This window comes from Dama dama, chromosome 4 (assembly GCF_033118175.1).
Source record: "Dama dama isolate Ldn47 chromosome 4, ASM3311817v1, whole genome shotgun sequence".
NCBI lineage: Eukaryota > Metazoa > Chordata > Mammalia > Artiodactyla > Cervidae > Dama > Dama dama.
Window position 1 is genome coordinate 22,678,250 of NC_083684.1, and position 16,789 is coordinate 22,695,038.

Sequence of the window (16,789 nt, forward strand, 5' to 3'; positions counted from 1 at the left end):
AGGAAATAATTATGTATAATGATAGGATAACAGTAAAACAGTTTTGCCATTGAAAGTTTGTCTTTTTTCCCACTAAAACTATTTAGAGTTTAATTTCTTTTTATCTCTCCTATCTTTGAGTAAAGTTTTTCTATCTACCAGGAGGATTTTATACCAGTTTTTTTTTTTTTTTTTAATGTATTTGTTATGTACTTTCTCTTGGGGTAGAAAATATACTCAGTTGTCTTTCAGAATTTTCAGAATCATTTTATTTGCATTTGTTTCTGTTATTGGACTCTCTTGTTAAATTTACATACAAGGTTTATTAAGTTCAGCAGTGGGTTGATTCTTTGAACTATTTTTGGCATAAGAATTGTTGAGTCTTGAGAATTGATCAGATATATTTTCCTGGCTAGTAAAACTTACCTTTAAAGCAGTGCTGCAAATTTTGAGAAGTGTTAGCCCCAAAACACATGTGTATGCCCCATATAAGGTATGCCATACATACTAGATTTCGGAATGCTGAATTTTTAATATTAAAAAATGTTTTTCTTAAAAAATACTTTTCTGTTAATCTACAGAGGAGCATATTCTCCGGTGCTTAGAATTCAAAAGAAGCATTTTTGTCTCAAAGAGGGCCCAGAATGAAGCATATTTGTGTTATATTAACTATGCTAGGGCAGTATTAAGGTTAAAACAACCCTATTTTAATTAATTTTTTTGATGGACTCACTTGGCAGATTTATTAATGTGTATGGCTAAAATTTTATACAAATGGAATGATTCAGTATGTGCTCCCTTTTTTTTATTCTTTCACTTAGAATAATTACTTTAGAGCTCATCCATGTTACTGCGTCTATCAGTAATTGGTTTATCCATTTAGCAGTTGTTGGACATTTGGGTTGTTTCCAGGTTTTGAGCAACTGTATATAAAGCTACGTTGATAAATTTATTTCTTAATTTACTTTATGTTTACATTCATGACAGTCTGTTGCCTTCCAGTTGATGATGTTTTATGAAACAAACTGAAGCTGAATTTCTTGGTTTAATTCTTATTTCTGGAAATGCCATAGTAAGACGATCGCAGGGGAGCACGCATTCCCATTGAATTAGCCCCTGGCTGTCCCCTGATCAGTTTGAGTTCTGATGGCCATCTGGATCTAGCTGGGCTATTAGGAAATACCATTTTGGTTCGGATGGTCTTCTGTTAACTCCTAGCACTTCAGCGCCTGCTTTGAAGCAAAGTGGCCCTATTCTGAGAGATTTGGAGAAGGCCCTGTGCACGGTTAGTACAGACCTGGGAAAGAAAGTGACGTTGCAGTTTTAGTGCTTTCATTTCATCTGCATAAAATAAAACGCCTTACATTTTGGTGTGTTTTTGACAGGTATTTGTGTCATAAATGGAGTCGTGATAATTTCCAAGCCCTGTTATTTTCTCTTTTGACAGTAGGGCTAGTGCATGATGTGAAGCACATCTAGATAACTTGGTAACACCAAGGGTCTTGTTTTGAAATGTTGGTGTTCTCTTTTTGTGTGCTCTAGGATTTATCTTAACTAATGACTTACGAGACATGCAGGGTGCATATAGTATCATGACCTGAAGATATAAAATTGCAGGTTTTACTGTTTGCTCTTAATAACCTAGTAAGTTGCCCTCAGCTTCCTCCCCTCCCGCACTGGTCCTATTTGTAAAGTGAAATTAGTGACTAACTAGGAATTTTTGTCAGGTTCATACAATGTCACTTGTAGAGAATTGAAGGCAAAATGTTTACTTAAATGCAGAGTGCTAGCTCCCATTCTTGACTGACATAACCAAGAAAATATAAAAACAAAGCAAAGCTATTTTTTTTCCCCACAACTCAGAGTTTCTGTTGGACATGTGTCAGCGTTAGAGATGCACGGCACTCATGTACCCATCACAGAAACACTTCTCATTGTTCACCATCTCATTGGAGAACTGAAGAGGGATAATTTGTGGTGTAAAAGTAGTCATGTTGAACTTCAAAACTAGTACTTCAGGGCTAAATACTTGTTACAAGTAAAATCATTAAACTGTGAAAAATGTCTTTCATAATTCTCAAAAAGAGAAGCTTACCTAAGTAGAGACAGTTACCTAAGCAAAGAGGAGTGAGTTGGAAGAAATAAGTTTGTTGATTTTCCATCTTGAATGGAGGGAGCCAGTAGATACCATTTCAATCTTCTAATTGTAAATAGAGAAATAAATGTTGAAGTAAGTTTTACATTTTTTTATGTTTCACTGTGAGTCTTATTCGTAATAGGAAGCATACATTCTGAATAATTAAAAAGAATAATCAGAAAAGATGCATCCTGTAGAGAAAAAATAACACAACAACAAGTAGCATGGAAATTTTCTTTCCTTAAAAGTTTGAAAGACTTGACTTTCAAAATTATCTTGGCACATTAGAAGAAATTCCTTCAGTGTTTTCATTTATTTTCTAAAGTACATAGTTTCTGTTCTTGGTTTTGTTTTTGTTGTTCAGTCGCTCAGTCATGTCTGGTTCTTTGTGACCCCGTGGACCGCAGCACACCTGGCTTCCCTGTCCTTCGCCGTCTTCCGGAGTTTGCTCAAACTCAGGTCCATTGAGTCGGTGATGCCATCCAACCATCTCATCATCTGTCGTCCCTTTTCCTCCTGCCCTCAGTTTTTCCCAGCATCAGAATATTTTCCAGTGAGTCAACTCTTCGCATGAGGTGGCCAAAGTATTGGAGTTTCAGCTTCAGCATCAGTCCTTTCAATGATATTCAGGGTTGATTTCCTTTAGGACTGACTGGTTTTATCTCCTTGCTGTTCTAGGGAGGCTAAAGAGTCTTCTCCAGCACCACAGTTAAAAAGTATCAATTCTTCAGTTCTTGGCCTTTTTTTTTGTAAATTTATATATTTTTAAATTGAAGGATAGTTGCTTTACAGAATTGTGTTGGTTTCTGCTAAATATCAACATAAATCAGCCACAGGTATATATATGTTCCCTCCCTCTTGAACGCTCAAGCCTTCTTTATGGTCCAACTCTCACATCTGTAAATGGCTACTGGAAAAACCATAGCTTTGACTATATAGACCTTTATTTGCAAAGTGATGTCTCTGCTTTCTAATATGCTGTCTAGGTTCATCATAGCTTTTCTTCCAAGGAGTAAGTGTCTTTTACTTTTGTGGCTATAGTCACCGTCTGCAGTGATTTTGGAGCTGAAGTGATTTTTTCCCATCTATTTGCCATGAAGTGGTGGGACCAGATGCCATGATCTTAGTTTTTTTAATGATGAATTTTAAGCCAGCTTTTTCACTCTCCTCTTTCACCTTCATCAAGAGGCTCTTTAGTTCCTTGTTGCTTTCTGCCATTATGGTAGTGTCATCTGCATATCTTAGGTTATTGATATTTCTCCTGGTAATCTTGATTCCAGCTTGTGCTTCATCCAGCCCAGCTAGTTATTAAGTATTTACTAAATGTTCATCAGAAGTGAATGTTGCATTATAACAAATGCCTTTTTAGATACTAAATGACATTTTCTTGGAAAGTGCCCTTAGACATGATATAAATATATTGATAACTAAGTATTGAACCATCTTTGCATAACTGAAATCCCACTGGGACTCTGTAGATTACTCTTTGAATAGATTTGATTTACCAGCATTTGAATTATTAGACCTATGCAAAGTGGAATTGGTCTGAAGTGGGTTTTTTCTTTACTGTGGTAGGTTTTGGTGTCAGGGTTAGAATCATGAAATAGGAGACTTTCATTTATTCATATATTCATCGGTTGGCTTCTGAAGCCAGGAAAGGGGAAGAAATTTTTTTCTTCCCTTTCCAAATCGCTCAGCCAAGACTCTTTGACTAAATTTAGTAGTATTGTAATTAATTTACATACATTATTGCTTAGCTGGATTTTTGTAGACTAGCTTGAGAACTAGGCCATTTTTTTTTTCTTGTAGGAAAAATGCATAGCATGTTCCGAATAACTTGAGTTAAAGAGTGGACTTCTGTGTGTTTCTCTCTCCCATTCTTTTCACTGTCAGTTTTGTGGTTGTGGATTATCCTCTGGCTGCCACCCAGCTGATAAATTCATTTTGGCTTGACCTGTTGTTTAATCTGTGATTATTTTAGGTCCTAAAGCAGCGATAAACCTGATGAAAGCTTGGCTCTAGAAGCAGGGTTTAATTCATGCATTTCTGGTGAGATTTTAGTAGATAGAACTTAGACAGTTCTTCATGTCTTAATTTTTTTTTTGACCCAGCTCTTTTGTTTTAGAAGATTAGCTAAAGGAAGTAATTACAGAGATAGATGGAGATTTAGTTACAGAGATGCCCAGTGAAGCATACTTTATAGCTGTAAAGATTTGTAGATAACCTAAATGCTCAGCAATAGGGAATGAATGTGGATAGTTAAATAATGGAATATTATGTAGCCACTAAACTGTTACTGAAGAATACATTTGACCCTAAAAGATGTCCCTATTATTTAAGTGAGAAAAACTTACTTTTCCAAAATCTGAAGACCTCATATAATCTTAGTTTGAAAAATAGGTATATAAGTGTGTGTGTGTGCACGTGCGCGCGCGCGCACACACACACACACACACACACACACACACACACAATGTGGAATAATGTGTACTGAAGTGAAGGTAGTGATGCTATCTGTGGGGAAATGAGATTACGGGTGACTGTTTTCTTCCTTTTTTATTAGTGTCATCAGATTTTCTGGAATGAGCATATATAACATAATAAGAAAAAACCACTTAAAAAGAAAAAGAACAAATACAAGCATAAGTAGAATATGTAAGAAATATTCTGCTTGTCTCCATAGAAATAATGTGTATATAGAAAATCATTCCAAATGGAATGAGTATTAACTCCTTGAGTTTTTAATTATGTAATATCTATTATTTCTATAAATACTAAATCTTCTTCAGCAAGAAAACCAAGTCCAGGTCTCCCTGAAGACTCATTTAGAAGAAACCAAGCCTATTCTTATCACTTCTTTTTTCAAAAAGCTATTCTGACTCTTGCCAGTGTGAAAAGGAGATCTTCCGTTGAATAGCTCCATGTGCTCAGATTGTGGCTGTTGGATTACTTGACAGATCGTCTGGACATTCGAGCAGCCCGAGTTCTGCTGGATAATGATCATTATGCCATGGAAAAATTGAAGAAGAGAGTGCTGGAATACTTGGCAGTCAGGCAGCTGAAAAACAACCTGAAGGGCCCCATCCTGTGCTTTGTCGGCCCTCCTGGGGTTGGTAAAACAAGTGTGGGAAGATCAGTGGCCAAGACCCTGGGCCGAGAGTTCCACAGGATTGCACTTGGAGGCGTGTGTGATCAGTCTGACATTCGAGGACACAGGTAGGGGACCTCTCTCAATTTAATCTCTGAATCTCCTCCCTTTTCATTTGTCTAGAGCCCCCTCCTAAGTCAGTGCATAATACAGATCTTTTCCTTAAAATGGCTCTTTGTGGTACCTTGAATGCAAAGGACATTTATGGTACTTACTTGCCTCAGGCCTCTGCCATCAAGGTATACCCAAACTAACCTTGATGTCTGTGCGATGGTGGACAGGGAGTCTATGCCTCAGCTTTCCTGGAATCTTATTATAATGCAATTATAAATCGGTTATTCTTAAATATTATATCTTTATATTCATTTTGGCCCTATAACATTTCATAAATAATGACCTATAACTTTTAGAGTTTAAGAAGTGCAAATAGCAGGCAAACAGAAGGAGGTAAATCTTTGATAACAAATTTATTATGTTTGCAGTTTAAACCTTCTTTCAAGGAGGCTGGTTTGTAGTGTGAGAATGAGTAATAAGGAGAAAAAATAATTAAGCCTTATCCTTGCATTTTTGACACCCTTTCCATAAAAATACATTAAACTATAAGAATTGTGTCTCTGATTAATCTGATATTATTAGAGTGAGATTTTCATGTTATGTTCATTGTTTTATTCTCTGTGGCTCAGATTGGAAGATGCTTTGGGACAACATGAACCTCTGTTTCATAGTTTCAGGTTGTGAGAAAACATACCTGTGGTGTATGTGTTAAGGTACATTTAAAAATGTAGAACATTTAAGAATGTAGAAATTATGAACTGCTTAAAAGAATATGATGCTGTATACTTAGAAGAATATGATGTTGACATATTACTAATATAATGTAATATGTGAGTTATATCTCAATTAAAATGATTTTTTTTTAAAAAGAGGGCATGTAGCTTTTAATAGAAAGTAATTAAACTCCAAATAAACTGTCCTTAAGATCATACCCTTGATCTTGAAATTGCAAAAGCATTGCAGATTATAAGTAGGGGCTTTGGCAGGCCTGCCAATGCAAGCATTGAGCGATTACCAGTAGCCAAGGGTAATTTAAATGCATGTTTACAATTTGGTGAATGTGGTTTAAACTTGAATTGTGGGAGAAAAAAGAATAGGATGCTTTCATGACACCTTATTTTTCATTTGCCTTATTTGTGGGATCCTTAAGCAGGGATGGGAAACTATGGTTCTTTTTATTCTCTTTTACTTGCTTATTTACAATACTTACGCATTGAAGAAAAGTCATTTCAAGATTTTCATAAACAAGCAATAACGACTGCAGATTAGGTCAAAGAATTGATCAGGGTTGGTCTTTCTGGCAATTTCAAATCATGTTTTTGTTGCCTAGACTTTCTGATTCTCATATGTGCCACTAGAGGTTGTAGTTCGCTTTTGTAAAGAGATTGGCATCGTGGACCAATCCTAGAGAAGCTAGATCTGTGGCCCAAGTCTTCAGATTTTACGTACTGAGCTTTAGGGAGGTGTTCTCCATGCAAGAGACTTGATTCCTGCACTCCGAGTTGTCTTCATTTATTTCTTCCTTTTATCTGTGGCACATTATTGTGTGAGTATTTGATGAAATTTAGACAGTAAGTTTGTGGAGTTACTGTTATGTGAAATTAATGTCTTGGGCACATGACATGTAGGTATTTGTCCTTATTTCTTCCTACACTGGTGTTGATTATTTAGTAAGGCTTGGTGCCCAGCACACACTGAATATTCAAAAAAAATTACCTTTCACTATTATTTTAATTCTCAATTTTCAGGAGGACATGTTTAGATTTATAAGCTTCAGGATGATTTTTTATAAAATTCAATCTGATTCTTAAATTGTTCCTAAAATATCCTGTTTGGGACTTATTTAATTTGTGTGGCAGAATTGTGGAAAATGTATCTTTACAATGCCTGTTGGTGCATATATGCGTCCTGAGTCACTTCAGTCGTGTCCAACTCTTTGCAACTCTGTGGGCTGTAGCACGCCAGGCTCCTCTGTCCATGGGATACTCCAGGCAAGAACACTGGAGTGGGTTGCCATGCCCTTCATGACCCAGGGATCGTGATCTTGCTGACCCAGGGATCAAACCTGCATGTCTTACGTCTTGGGCATTGGCAAGCGGGTTCTTTACCACTAGCGCCACCTAGGAATCCTGGTTGGTGGGCAATATGTAAGGTCATAATCGCACCATTTATTATGAGCATTTTTGGGTTTAAACAGATCCCTGTTTTAAATCTTTACTGAAAAAAAATAAATCTTTACTGAAACTGATAGGTAGAAAATTTGTTTTCTTTTTTGCAAGTGAGTATACTTTTGTGTGTGTGACTGTTGTTAAGAGAATTGAACCTAAAGAAAATGAAGATTTATTTTCTTTATGGCTCTTTTGTGAAAGAAGCTTGTGTATTTGCATAAAATATGTGTAAATATAAGCTTTTTATGGTGCATGTTGAGGTTATGATCACTGCCAAGTAAAAGGTATGTGGGTTTGTCTGAATCATTCTGTTAAGCCTGATTTTCTATACACCTTGCTGGTAAACATGTACTTTCTAGCCATCACTGTACCAGATGTTTCGCTGAACACTACAGCATTCTGTGCTTGTGGTACTGGGGACTTATTACCCACCCACCCAGCCCCTACATGACCAAAGCCTGGAGAAAATTTCTGCTTGGAAACCTGTTGAGAAGCTGGTGGAGAGCCGGGAGCGATGGGTAACAGAAAGGCCAGTTGAGAGCAGAGTATGTGCTGTGACAGAGTTACTGGTTGGAGGAGGTGATGAGGAGATAGGAAACAGTAGAGGATTATAGCACCACCATGGGGTGGGGTTTGTGGGAGCAAGTGGCTCATGTCACAGTTGAAGCATTTGGGGAACACCCAGGTCTTGACATTTTAGTCCTGGTCACATGCTCACAAGCCGGGTTCACGCAGAGTTTTGTTTTTCCTCAGCCTGTGAGTAGGCACCACTGTTCAGCAGCCTTAAAATAGTCAAGGAAAAACAGAGCTGCGTTCTCTTATCTTCCTTGCTTGTTCTCTTGATTCTGCCACTCACTTCCCCAGTTTCCCACGCATGGAGCGCTAGCCTTTTGGTAGAAGTGCCTGTTTATGTGGAGGAAGGTGCTAATAAGTTAGAAATTGATTTTAAAAACAACCCAAGATATTATCTTTTAGAGTTAAAATGACAGTGAGGTGGGAGATGGGAAGAAAAAGACTTGGTTTACATGTAAATCCTAGACTGAGAAAATAACAGTGATCTGACTGAACATTGTCCCATTGTTTAGGTTCTTGTTATTTTGGTGGATTAGAGGAAGAATAGTCATGTGTATGCTCCATATTAACTACTGCATTTTTTCAGTTTAATATTTCTCATTATCTCCTTTGAGATTTTTGTCTATTTTATATAAGTCACAGAGTCTCTGTTCCCATCTATCAGTTTTTATGACTTATATTTTAATAATTTAAACAATTTAATTAATTATTTAAATATGAACAATTTAAATCAGTTCATAGACATTAAAGATAAAGTGACTTCTTTTGGGATGAGGTTTCATAAAATCATGTTTGTATAATGATCTTTTTTCATTAGCTGTTCCTCAGTGAAATATATGTTGTGATATTTCTCAGGTTGTTGATGAGAGTAACTCTTTGAAAGTCACTTACCAGCTGTCTGTTCAGATGATAAAGTTTTATCATTGTAAGGAATCCTCAGCTCAATTCTTAACCAAGATGAGAAGAAAAGTGAACTTTTGCTTTCCACCTTGATAAATTTTCATATGTAACCTGAAATAGTGAAATTTTAACTAAATTAGCTGTTTCATTATTAGTCTCTACAAGGGAAAAATAACTGAAGCAGCAAGGTTTTAAAATATTTTTAGCATAGTACACCAGACATGTTACTGTTTGCTCATCAGCCTCCTTTATAACGTGTATTTGCATATAGCTCTTCTTTGCCTCCGAAAAGCTTCCAAGTTTGTCTTGAGGCCGCAACCCAAGGCTTCCTCCACTAAGATAAGTGCAGTTGGTGGTGATCCTGCTCTCCTCTGAACTATTGTGCTCCTTAATGATTAAATAATACAGGCCTCTGGCATTTCTAATACATTCCTGTGGAGGTAGAATGTAAATATAGTAAAAGTAGGGGCTCTGTAGGGTAGGGATTGTTTTGTATTTTCTAATCCTCTGTACATTTGGTACTGCCGAGCACAGTGCAAGGCATGGTACGTGCTCTGTAAGTGCCGTGTGAGTTCAAGTAAAATGAAAATATCTTGGAAATCAGGCAGTCCTTTGGAGGAGCACATCCATGCAAATGGCTGTCTAAGAAGATTTAGAAATGACTGCTATAGAACAGTTTGATTTGTTTAGACATGCTATATTAAAGACTATTTTTAGTTCCTTAAAGACTGTTTTTCTGTTTTAAAAAGAGCTCATTAGGATTTCTTTTAGGTTTATTACTTTATCCAACTTGAGACACACACACATACACACACCCCCCTTGGGTAGAAAACTTGAAAAATAAAAGGAAAAAATTTCTTATGTTTTTCTACCATACAAAAGTAATCACTTCTAACATTTTATTTCCTGCCAGATTTTCATTAGGCAGCTTTTGCCCTTTTTTAAAGCAACAGAATTATCATCCTACCCTTTCAACTTAACATTATAACATAAACTTTTTATATTACTTTAAATTGTTTGTGAATATCACTTTAATAGTTTGTCTTGTAGCCCATAAGTGCTCCTTAATTGGATAAGCATGAAAAAATTGATGGTAAAATGCCGGTTTTTCCTCCCTCTCTACATACTGGAAAAGAAGTAAGGAAAAACACCCCTTATTCCTAACATTTAGATATCCTTGGCAGTGACAGAATGACCAGCCTCTTGGACTACATTGGATTTGATTTGAATATATCTAGGGATGATGCAATACAGTAAAATAGTTGATTACCATGCAGCTGTAAGTAAATGATATTGTAATTTTATGTAGTTGTTTTTTCAAGTATAATACAGATTGCTTTTGGAAAATTAAGAATGCTAATCTTGTAACTTAAAATTTTGAACTGTGTAGGCATTTTTGTGTTTGTATCTCATACACTGGTTGAGTTGTCCTGATAAGCCTATGAACAATTACAACTATGGATCTATATATTTTCAAGTTCACCTGTATGGTTTAATTTTGAGAAAAACTCCAAGATAGTTACGTATTCAGGCTGAATAATAAGTAATTGGAGCTATACATTCTTAGAAAAATAAAAGGAAAAAGTCCTCAAGTTTTCCTGTATTTTACTATATTGCTTTCTAGATGTTGTATCATAAAGAAGAAGTATTTTGCCCTTGAAACAGAGTATTTTGCCCTCAAAAGACAGTATTTTGCCCTCAAAACAGTTACAATTTGTAAAGTCATTTATTTCCTACCTCTGTGGTTTCTCAGGATGCTAATTTGTTTTTTAAAATGTTTGTGTTTGTTTGTTGAAAGAGAACATTTTTGTGTGTGTTTGTAAGTGTATAGCACTTACAGCTACATTTTTTGTCATCTTATTCATATTCCAAAGGGTTCAGTTCAGTCGCTCAGCCGTGTCTGACTCTTTGCAACCCCGTGAACCGCAGCACACCAGGCCTCCCTGTCCATCGGCAACTCCCGGAGTCCACCCAAACCCATGTCCATTGAGTCAGTGATGCCATCCAACCATCTCATCCTCTGTCGTCCCCTTCTCCTCCCGCCTTCAGTCTTTCCCAGCATCAGGTTTAGTCCGAAGGTTTAGTCATAGTATACTCTGTAACCTCAGTCAGTGAATTGCATGCTCCCCATACCTTCTGGCAAAACACAAGCACATCGCAGATACTGTACATAACTGACAGGCTCTGATCACAGTTGTCTTGGTTTGACATCTAGATTAGCGGTACGCGTTTGGGGATGTCACCTGTGATGGAGGAGCCCTAGGGGCACTGAATGCTCTTGGGGCTGTTGTAACTGAGCAAAAGGCTCGTGTGCCCATGGCTCGGAAAGCTGAACTCTGACAGCAGGTTTGTAGCAAAGGAAGGGTTCATTGCAGGGTGCCCAGCACCCTGTGGGAGACAAGCCTCAGATCCAGTTTCACTTGATCTTTGAGCAAGGGGTTTTTCTAAAGGTAGGGAACAAAGAGGCTGGGGTTAATTATCATTGCGTGACATTTCTGTGACATTTCTTAATTGTAGTTTCAAGAGTCTGAATGTCTCTTGTTTATGATTCTCTGGCCAGGTGGTCTGTGGCTTGGGGCCCCGTGCCCTGGAGAAGCAACCTGAGTTGTATGTGAAACAATGAGGTTTATAACAGCTATTTCAGTACACTGGCGATGTTATCGACACCAGTCAGTCATCTGACTGTGCTTGGTCAGTGTTGCATTAGTGCAGGATTGAGGTCAGAGGGGACAAGAAAAGAAATAAAGTTTTGGATAGATTAATCATTAACTCAGTAAGGGAACTTGGTCTGGGGGGCTCGGTTTCACTATGAAAAGACAATTATAAGAGTTGCTTCTGGGAGACAGACATTGAAATGGGACCCAAATTTAGGTGTACTGACACCTGCCTTTTATCTTTTTCCAGGAAATTACAAGTGGACTTAAAGTAGCGCTTACTAATAACAGTTACAGTTAACATCTTTTGAAAGCTTACTGTGTGCCAGGCACTGCGCTGTGTGCTTTACCTATAATAGTCTCTCGTGATCTCATATAATCTATCAGATTGGCACTGCCATTATCCCCATTTTAGCAGATGAGGAAACTGAGGCTTGGGTCATATTATTTATGCAAAGCAGTACTCAGAGACTTATATGACCTTATCAGTGGTCATAGATATTTTGGGTCCTGGCGTCATTGATCTGGTGTCTTTAAGTAAATAGGGGCTTCTATTTGGGGAACAATCTTACAACTCTGTCTGCAGCATCTAATCTGTATTAAGACCCACTTTCTGTTATCAGAGTGCTCACTGCCTTTTTAGAGGAGGCCATATGCTTGGTACCCATGGATAAAACCTAGGTCTTAAGTATGAATCAGAACTATAGGGCCAGTACATGCTGCAGACATTGCATTATTGGAAAGATTCCTTTGTGAGAGGTGGTCAGGAAGAGTTTAGCAGGATTTCTGGGATTTACACAGGCGGGGAGGGTATTAAGAGCAGGAACTTACCATATTAACAAAGATAAAAAAAAAAAAAACCGTGTAAGGGGTATTAATAGAACCTCAATTGTATTTGGAGAGCCTGTGGTGGGGACTGGATTGTGAAAAACCTTGAATTCCAGACTGAAGAGTTCGGACCTTATCTTCTAGGTTCTGGGAAGCAGTGGAAAGCCTAGGAGGAGTTGTTTGTATACTATGACTAGTACTTAGATTTCTGCTGCTTCTTTAGAAAGGGCAGCTGTCTAAAATATTATTTTCTCTCCATGACTGTAGGTCTAGAATTGTCATGACTTGGCTTTGAAATCTGCCTGTCAAAAACAGTAAGGAAAGGAAAAGAAATTAATGCAGCAAGAAATGACCCTTAGAGCTTTGAGGTGTTTTTTTTTTTTTTTAATTTCCCTTCCCTGCTTATTCACAGAAGGCTGACAAATCTGTCAGTTCTCCAGAGAGAGAATTTCAGAGAACTTATTACTTATGAGTCTTGTCATTCCTGTATCCTGTTCTGAAGTCTTGAATGTGCTAACTCCTCATTATAACCGGACAGTGTTTATTATATCTTGTTCCAGGGCCTCAATCACTCCCCCAGATGAAAAGCATTCCTATGATATTCTTGAGGCTTTCTTGTCTTTTCAAAGGTCACTATTTACTGTGTCCTACTTTATGCCAGTCATGCGGCAGGATTGCTCCGTGAGCCGGCTTTGTGCAGATCATGAGATACGGCCGCTGTCCCGCTTGTCCTTGCTTTGTTTCTTGCAGGCACTCACCCTTTCACGCCTCTTCACAAACAGCATTTGATTTCTCATGGCTTAGGCCGTAGGGTTATAATTAAAATCGGGAAATTGCTGCTTAAAATAAAGTTTTGCTGGCTTTGTAATAAAGGCACTGTCTTTAGTTTGACAAATATATTTTTATTTTGTGTCATGCTCTGCATCTGTCAGTTATGTAGATGATTTTTGTTCAGATATGTTATAGCAACCTCTAACATTTGAATGCACAACTAAATGTCTGGCTGAGCTTGGTTATGCCACTTGGTGTATAGAGGGTGAACACAGTTTTATTCAAAAGGCCAGAATTAATGAAATTTTTCTATAAATACTGTTGGTCCCAGATCCTCTTACTACTATGTGTAAAAAATTATTGTCTATGAAAATAAAAAAGTTGGAATTTTTCTCTTTTTTTGGGTGGAGCCTGCAAGTATTTTGAGTGGCCCTTTGAACCAATTCTAATTTCCTTCATGAATATGGTGATAATGTTTTAGCCAGCCTTGAGTCAGCCTTTTCAGACTGTAAAAAGGCAGTTATGTTGGGGTTTGGGAAGTGCCAGAAGGGTGCCCGGAAAAGCTATGAAAAATATGGGAATTAAATTCATAGGGCTCTCTGGATGTTTTGGAATCTTAGAAGTGTAAGAATCGTAACTATGTGACTCAAGTGTAATTTTTTTCAGTTTCACTAAGTGGTAAAAATTAGATGCAGTCCTTCCAATATCATGGGTAATTTACAGCCAGAATTAAATAGAAAATAAGAATTGAATCTAGTAACTCTTTGATGTGTCTCAGGGCTTTTAAAATTTATAGTATCTCTTTACTGTATTCCTGTGATAACTAAATGACTTTTTCCTGACCCAGAATTTTGATTTCTAAGCAATACTGTGCCTGCCTCCTGCCATCTCTCTGTTGCTAATCTATGGCTTGCCTTCTGCAGGCGCACCTATGTTGGCAGCATGCCTGGCCGGATAATCAATGGCTTGAAGACTGTCGGGGTAAACAATCCAGTGTTCCTGTTAGATGAAGTGGACAAACTAGGGAAAAGTCTGCAGGGTGATCCTGCGGCAGCTCTGCTTGAGGTAAGACTTAGAAGATCTCCATCTTTATTCCCACTGGAAGGATATGAGTGAGAGTAGATAATCACATTTAGGGAACACACACATTCACGTGGACTTCCCAGGTGGTGATGGTGGTAAAGAAACCACCTGCCCATGCAGGAGACATCAGAAGCTCGGGTTCGATCCTTGGATCGGGAGGAACCCCTGGAGGAGGGCATGGCAACCCACACCAGTACTCTTATCTGGACAGTCCCATGAACAGAGGAGCCTGCGGGCTACAGCCCATGGGGTTGCAGAGTCAGACATGGCTAAAGCGACTTAGCACGCACGCATGCAATACATTGACGTGGGAAAAATACTTTGATACAAACTAAAATCTGAAGCCATGTGATAATTTAAAATGTCTTAGGGATTTTCTTTGTTCTTTTTCTAGTAATTCCTCTTGTTGCTTTTTTCCTTTTTTGTTGTAAGTATAGTTTAATAAAATTTTCTGCATTCTTATTGCTTAGAGAATAGTAATTCTATAAGATTGTTACAAAAAACAGCAAGCAAATCTCGTCCCTGGGGTTCCTTATTTCCTTTTCTGCACTTTGACCCTCTGACTTTTAGTTCATTCTTGAGATAGTGTGGCTGTATTGCTTTCTTGATTTTAGAGGTTTGGGCATTATCTGTGGATTCCTTTTTATAGGAGATGAGTTTGCTTGCTTGCTACCTTTTGCCCCTACTATATCATTTTTATACTTCTAATCTCCCAGTGTAAATTGTATCCTGATTTTGTTGAGTCATTGTTGAGTGTTTACGCTATTACAGTTATATAAGTGCTTTTCACAGTTGAACCATGTGAACCATGATCGCTCTTCTTTTTCTCTCCTTTGTGTTTTCCTGTGTTTTTAAAAATCTTTTTGAAGTTAATGATTGTCTTGTTTCTTTTGTTTACTTTCACCAACTATCTAATTCTTATTGGGAGACTTTCAAACACTTTGTGTTTTATCGATTTTGTCTTCCGTAAGCCTCCAGTCTAAACTGGTTGTTCCCATCCCGGGCACAGAGCTGTGGCCTGAGGGTCACTCTTTACCTCTCCCACGTTGGGTTTCCTGATTTCTGTAGTCCATGTCTTCCTCTTTTTTGATTTATTCTCTCACTGTCGCAGTGTTAGTCCCTCAGCAGCTTCCTGAGAAAGCCTGAAGTTAAACATTTTTCAACTGTGAATGTCAGAAAATGTCTTTATGGTTCCCTCATACTTGATCGGTAGTTTGACTGGGTACAGAATTCCAGGTGGAAGTAATTTTCCTGCAAAATTTTAAAGACATTTCTCCTTTGTTTTCCAGTTTTCACTGTTGTTGTTGTTGAAACAAACCTGTTGTGGTTCTGTCTTTTGTGACTTGTTTTACTCTGAAAACTTTTCAGATCTCCACTATATCCCAGTGTTCTGAAGATTAACTGCCATGGCTTGAGTCTCTTTGTTTCCATTTTTGCTGATGCTTTGAAAACTCTTTGTATTAGAAAATCCTCTCCTTGTGTTTCTATAAAATTTTCTTGAATCTTTTTGTTGATTCTTCTCCTTCATTTTTGGAGAACTCCTATAAATTTGATGTTAGATCTTTAATTTTCTTCTCTCTCCTATTACTCACCTTTTTTATGTTTTGCTCTACTTCCTCTGAAGACTTCCTCAGCTTTATCTTTTAATCCTTCTCTGAGTTTGTCATATCAGAGAACCCCCCTTTTTTTAACTTCTCTGCATGCTCTTTTTATAGTATCTTGCTCTTGTTATATAGATGTAAAATGTCCTTTTATCTCTGTGAGAAAAATACTAATAGATTAAAAAATTTTTTTTCTTTCTTTGCTCTAAAGCTGCATTTGTCTATTAATTATATATATATTTTCTGGTCTCTGTCTTTTACATTAGAGTCTTTCATTAGATGTCTGACAGTTTTGTCTGTTCATATATAATTGGTTGGTTGCTAAGTCCTGTCCAACTTTTGGCAACCCCATGGACTTTAGCCCACCAGGCTCCTCTGTCCACGGGATTTTCCAGGCAAGAATACTGGAATTGGTTACCATTTCCTTCTCCAGGGGATCATCCCAACCCAGGGATTGAACCTGCATCTGCTGCTTGGCAGGTAGATTCTTTACCACTGAGCCACCAGGGAAACCCCGTTCATATTTAATAGGATTTTAAAAAGCTGATTGGAAGCTAGAAGCATGTGAGAGAGGGTTTATTGATGACAATTTTCAGGGTAGGTCATCTGACTAATATATTTGATTGGGGAACCTCATGTGTCAATAACTTGAGGTCTTTTTCTGAGGCTGGTCAGATTTCTTAGGGAAGACTCTTCACGTCTCTTGGCTTGAGGATGAAGGCCCAGCTGCCAACCTCTGGGAGCCAAGTTAGGGGAAGCATTCAGCACCCCGGATGTATGCACTCACCTGAGTTGTTGCTCTCAGTAGAGTATGTACTGTACTCGGCTCTGCCGAGCGCAGGGACCTGCTGATTTACATCCTTAAGGAAGTCCCAGTACTTCACTGGGACAGG

General features: G+C 37.8%; 1 protein-coding gene across 1 annotated transcript in view; it reads left to right on the forward strand.

Annotated features, from left to right (window-relative positions):
* The window catches only part of LONP2 (lon peptidase 2, peroxisomal), an 81,679-nt gene that overhangs the window by 17,262 nt on the left and 47,628 nt on the right, over positions 1–16,789 (forward strand). The window contains exons 7-8 of the mRNA XM_061138449.1: positions 5,074–5,332; positions 14,136–14,277. Coding sequence (XP_060994432.1) covers positions 5,074–5,332; positions 14,136–14,277 — 401 coding nt within the window. The remainder of the gene's footprint in view (positions 1–5,073; positions 5,333–14,135; positions 14,278–16,789) is intronic.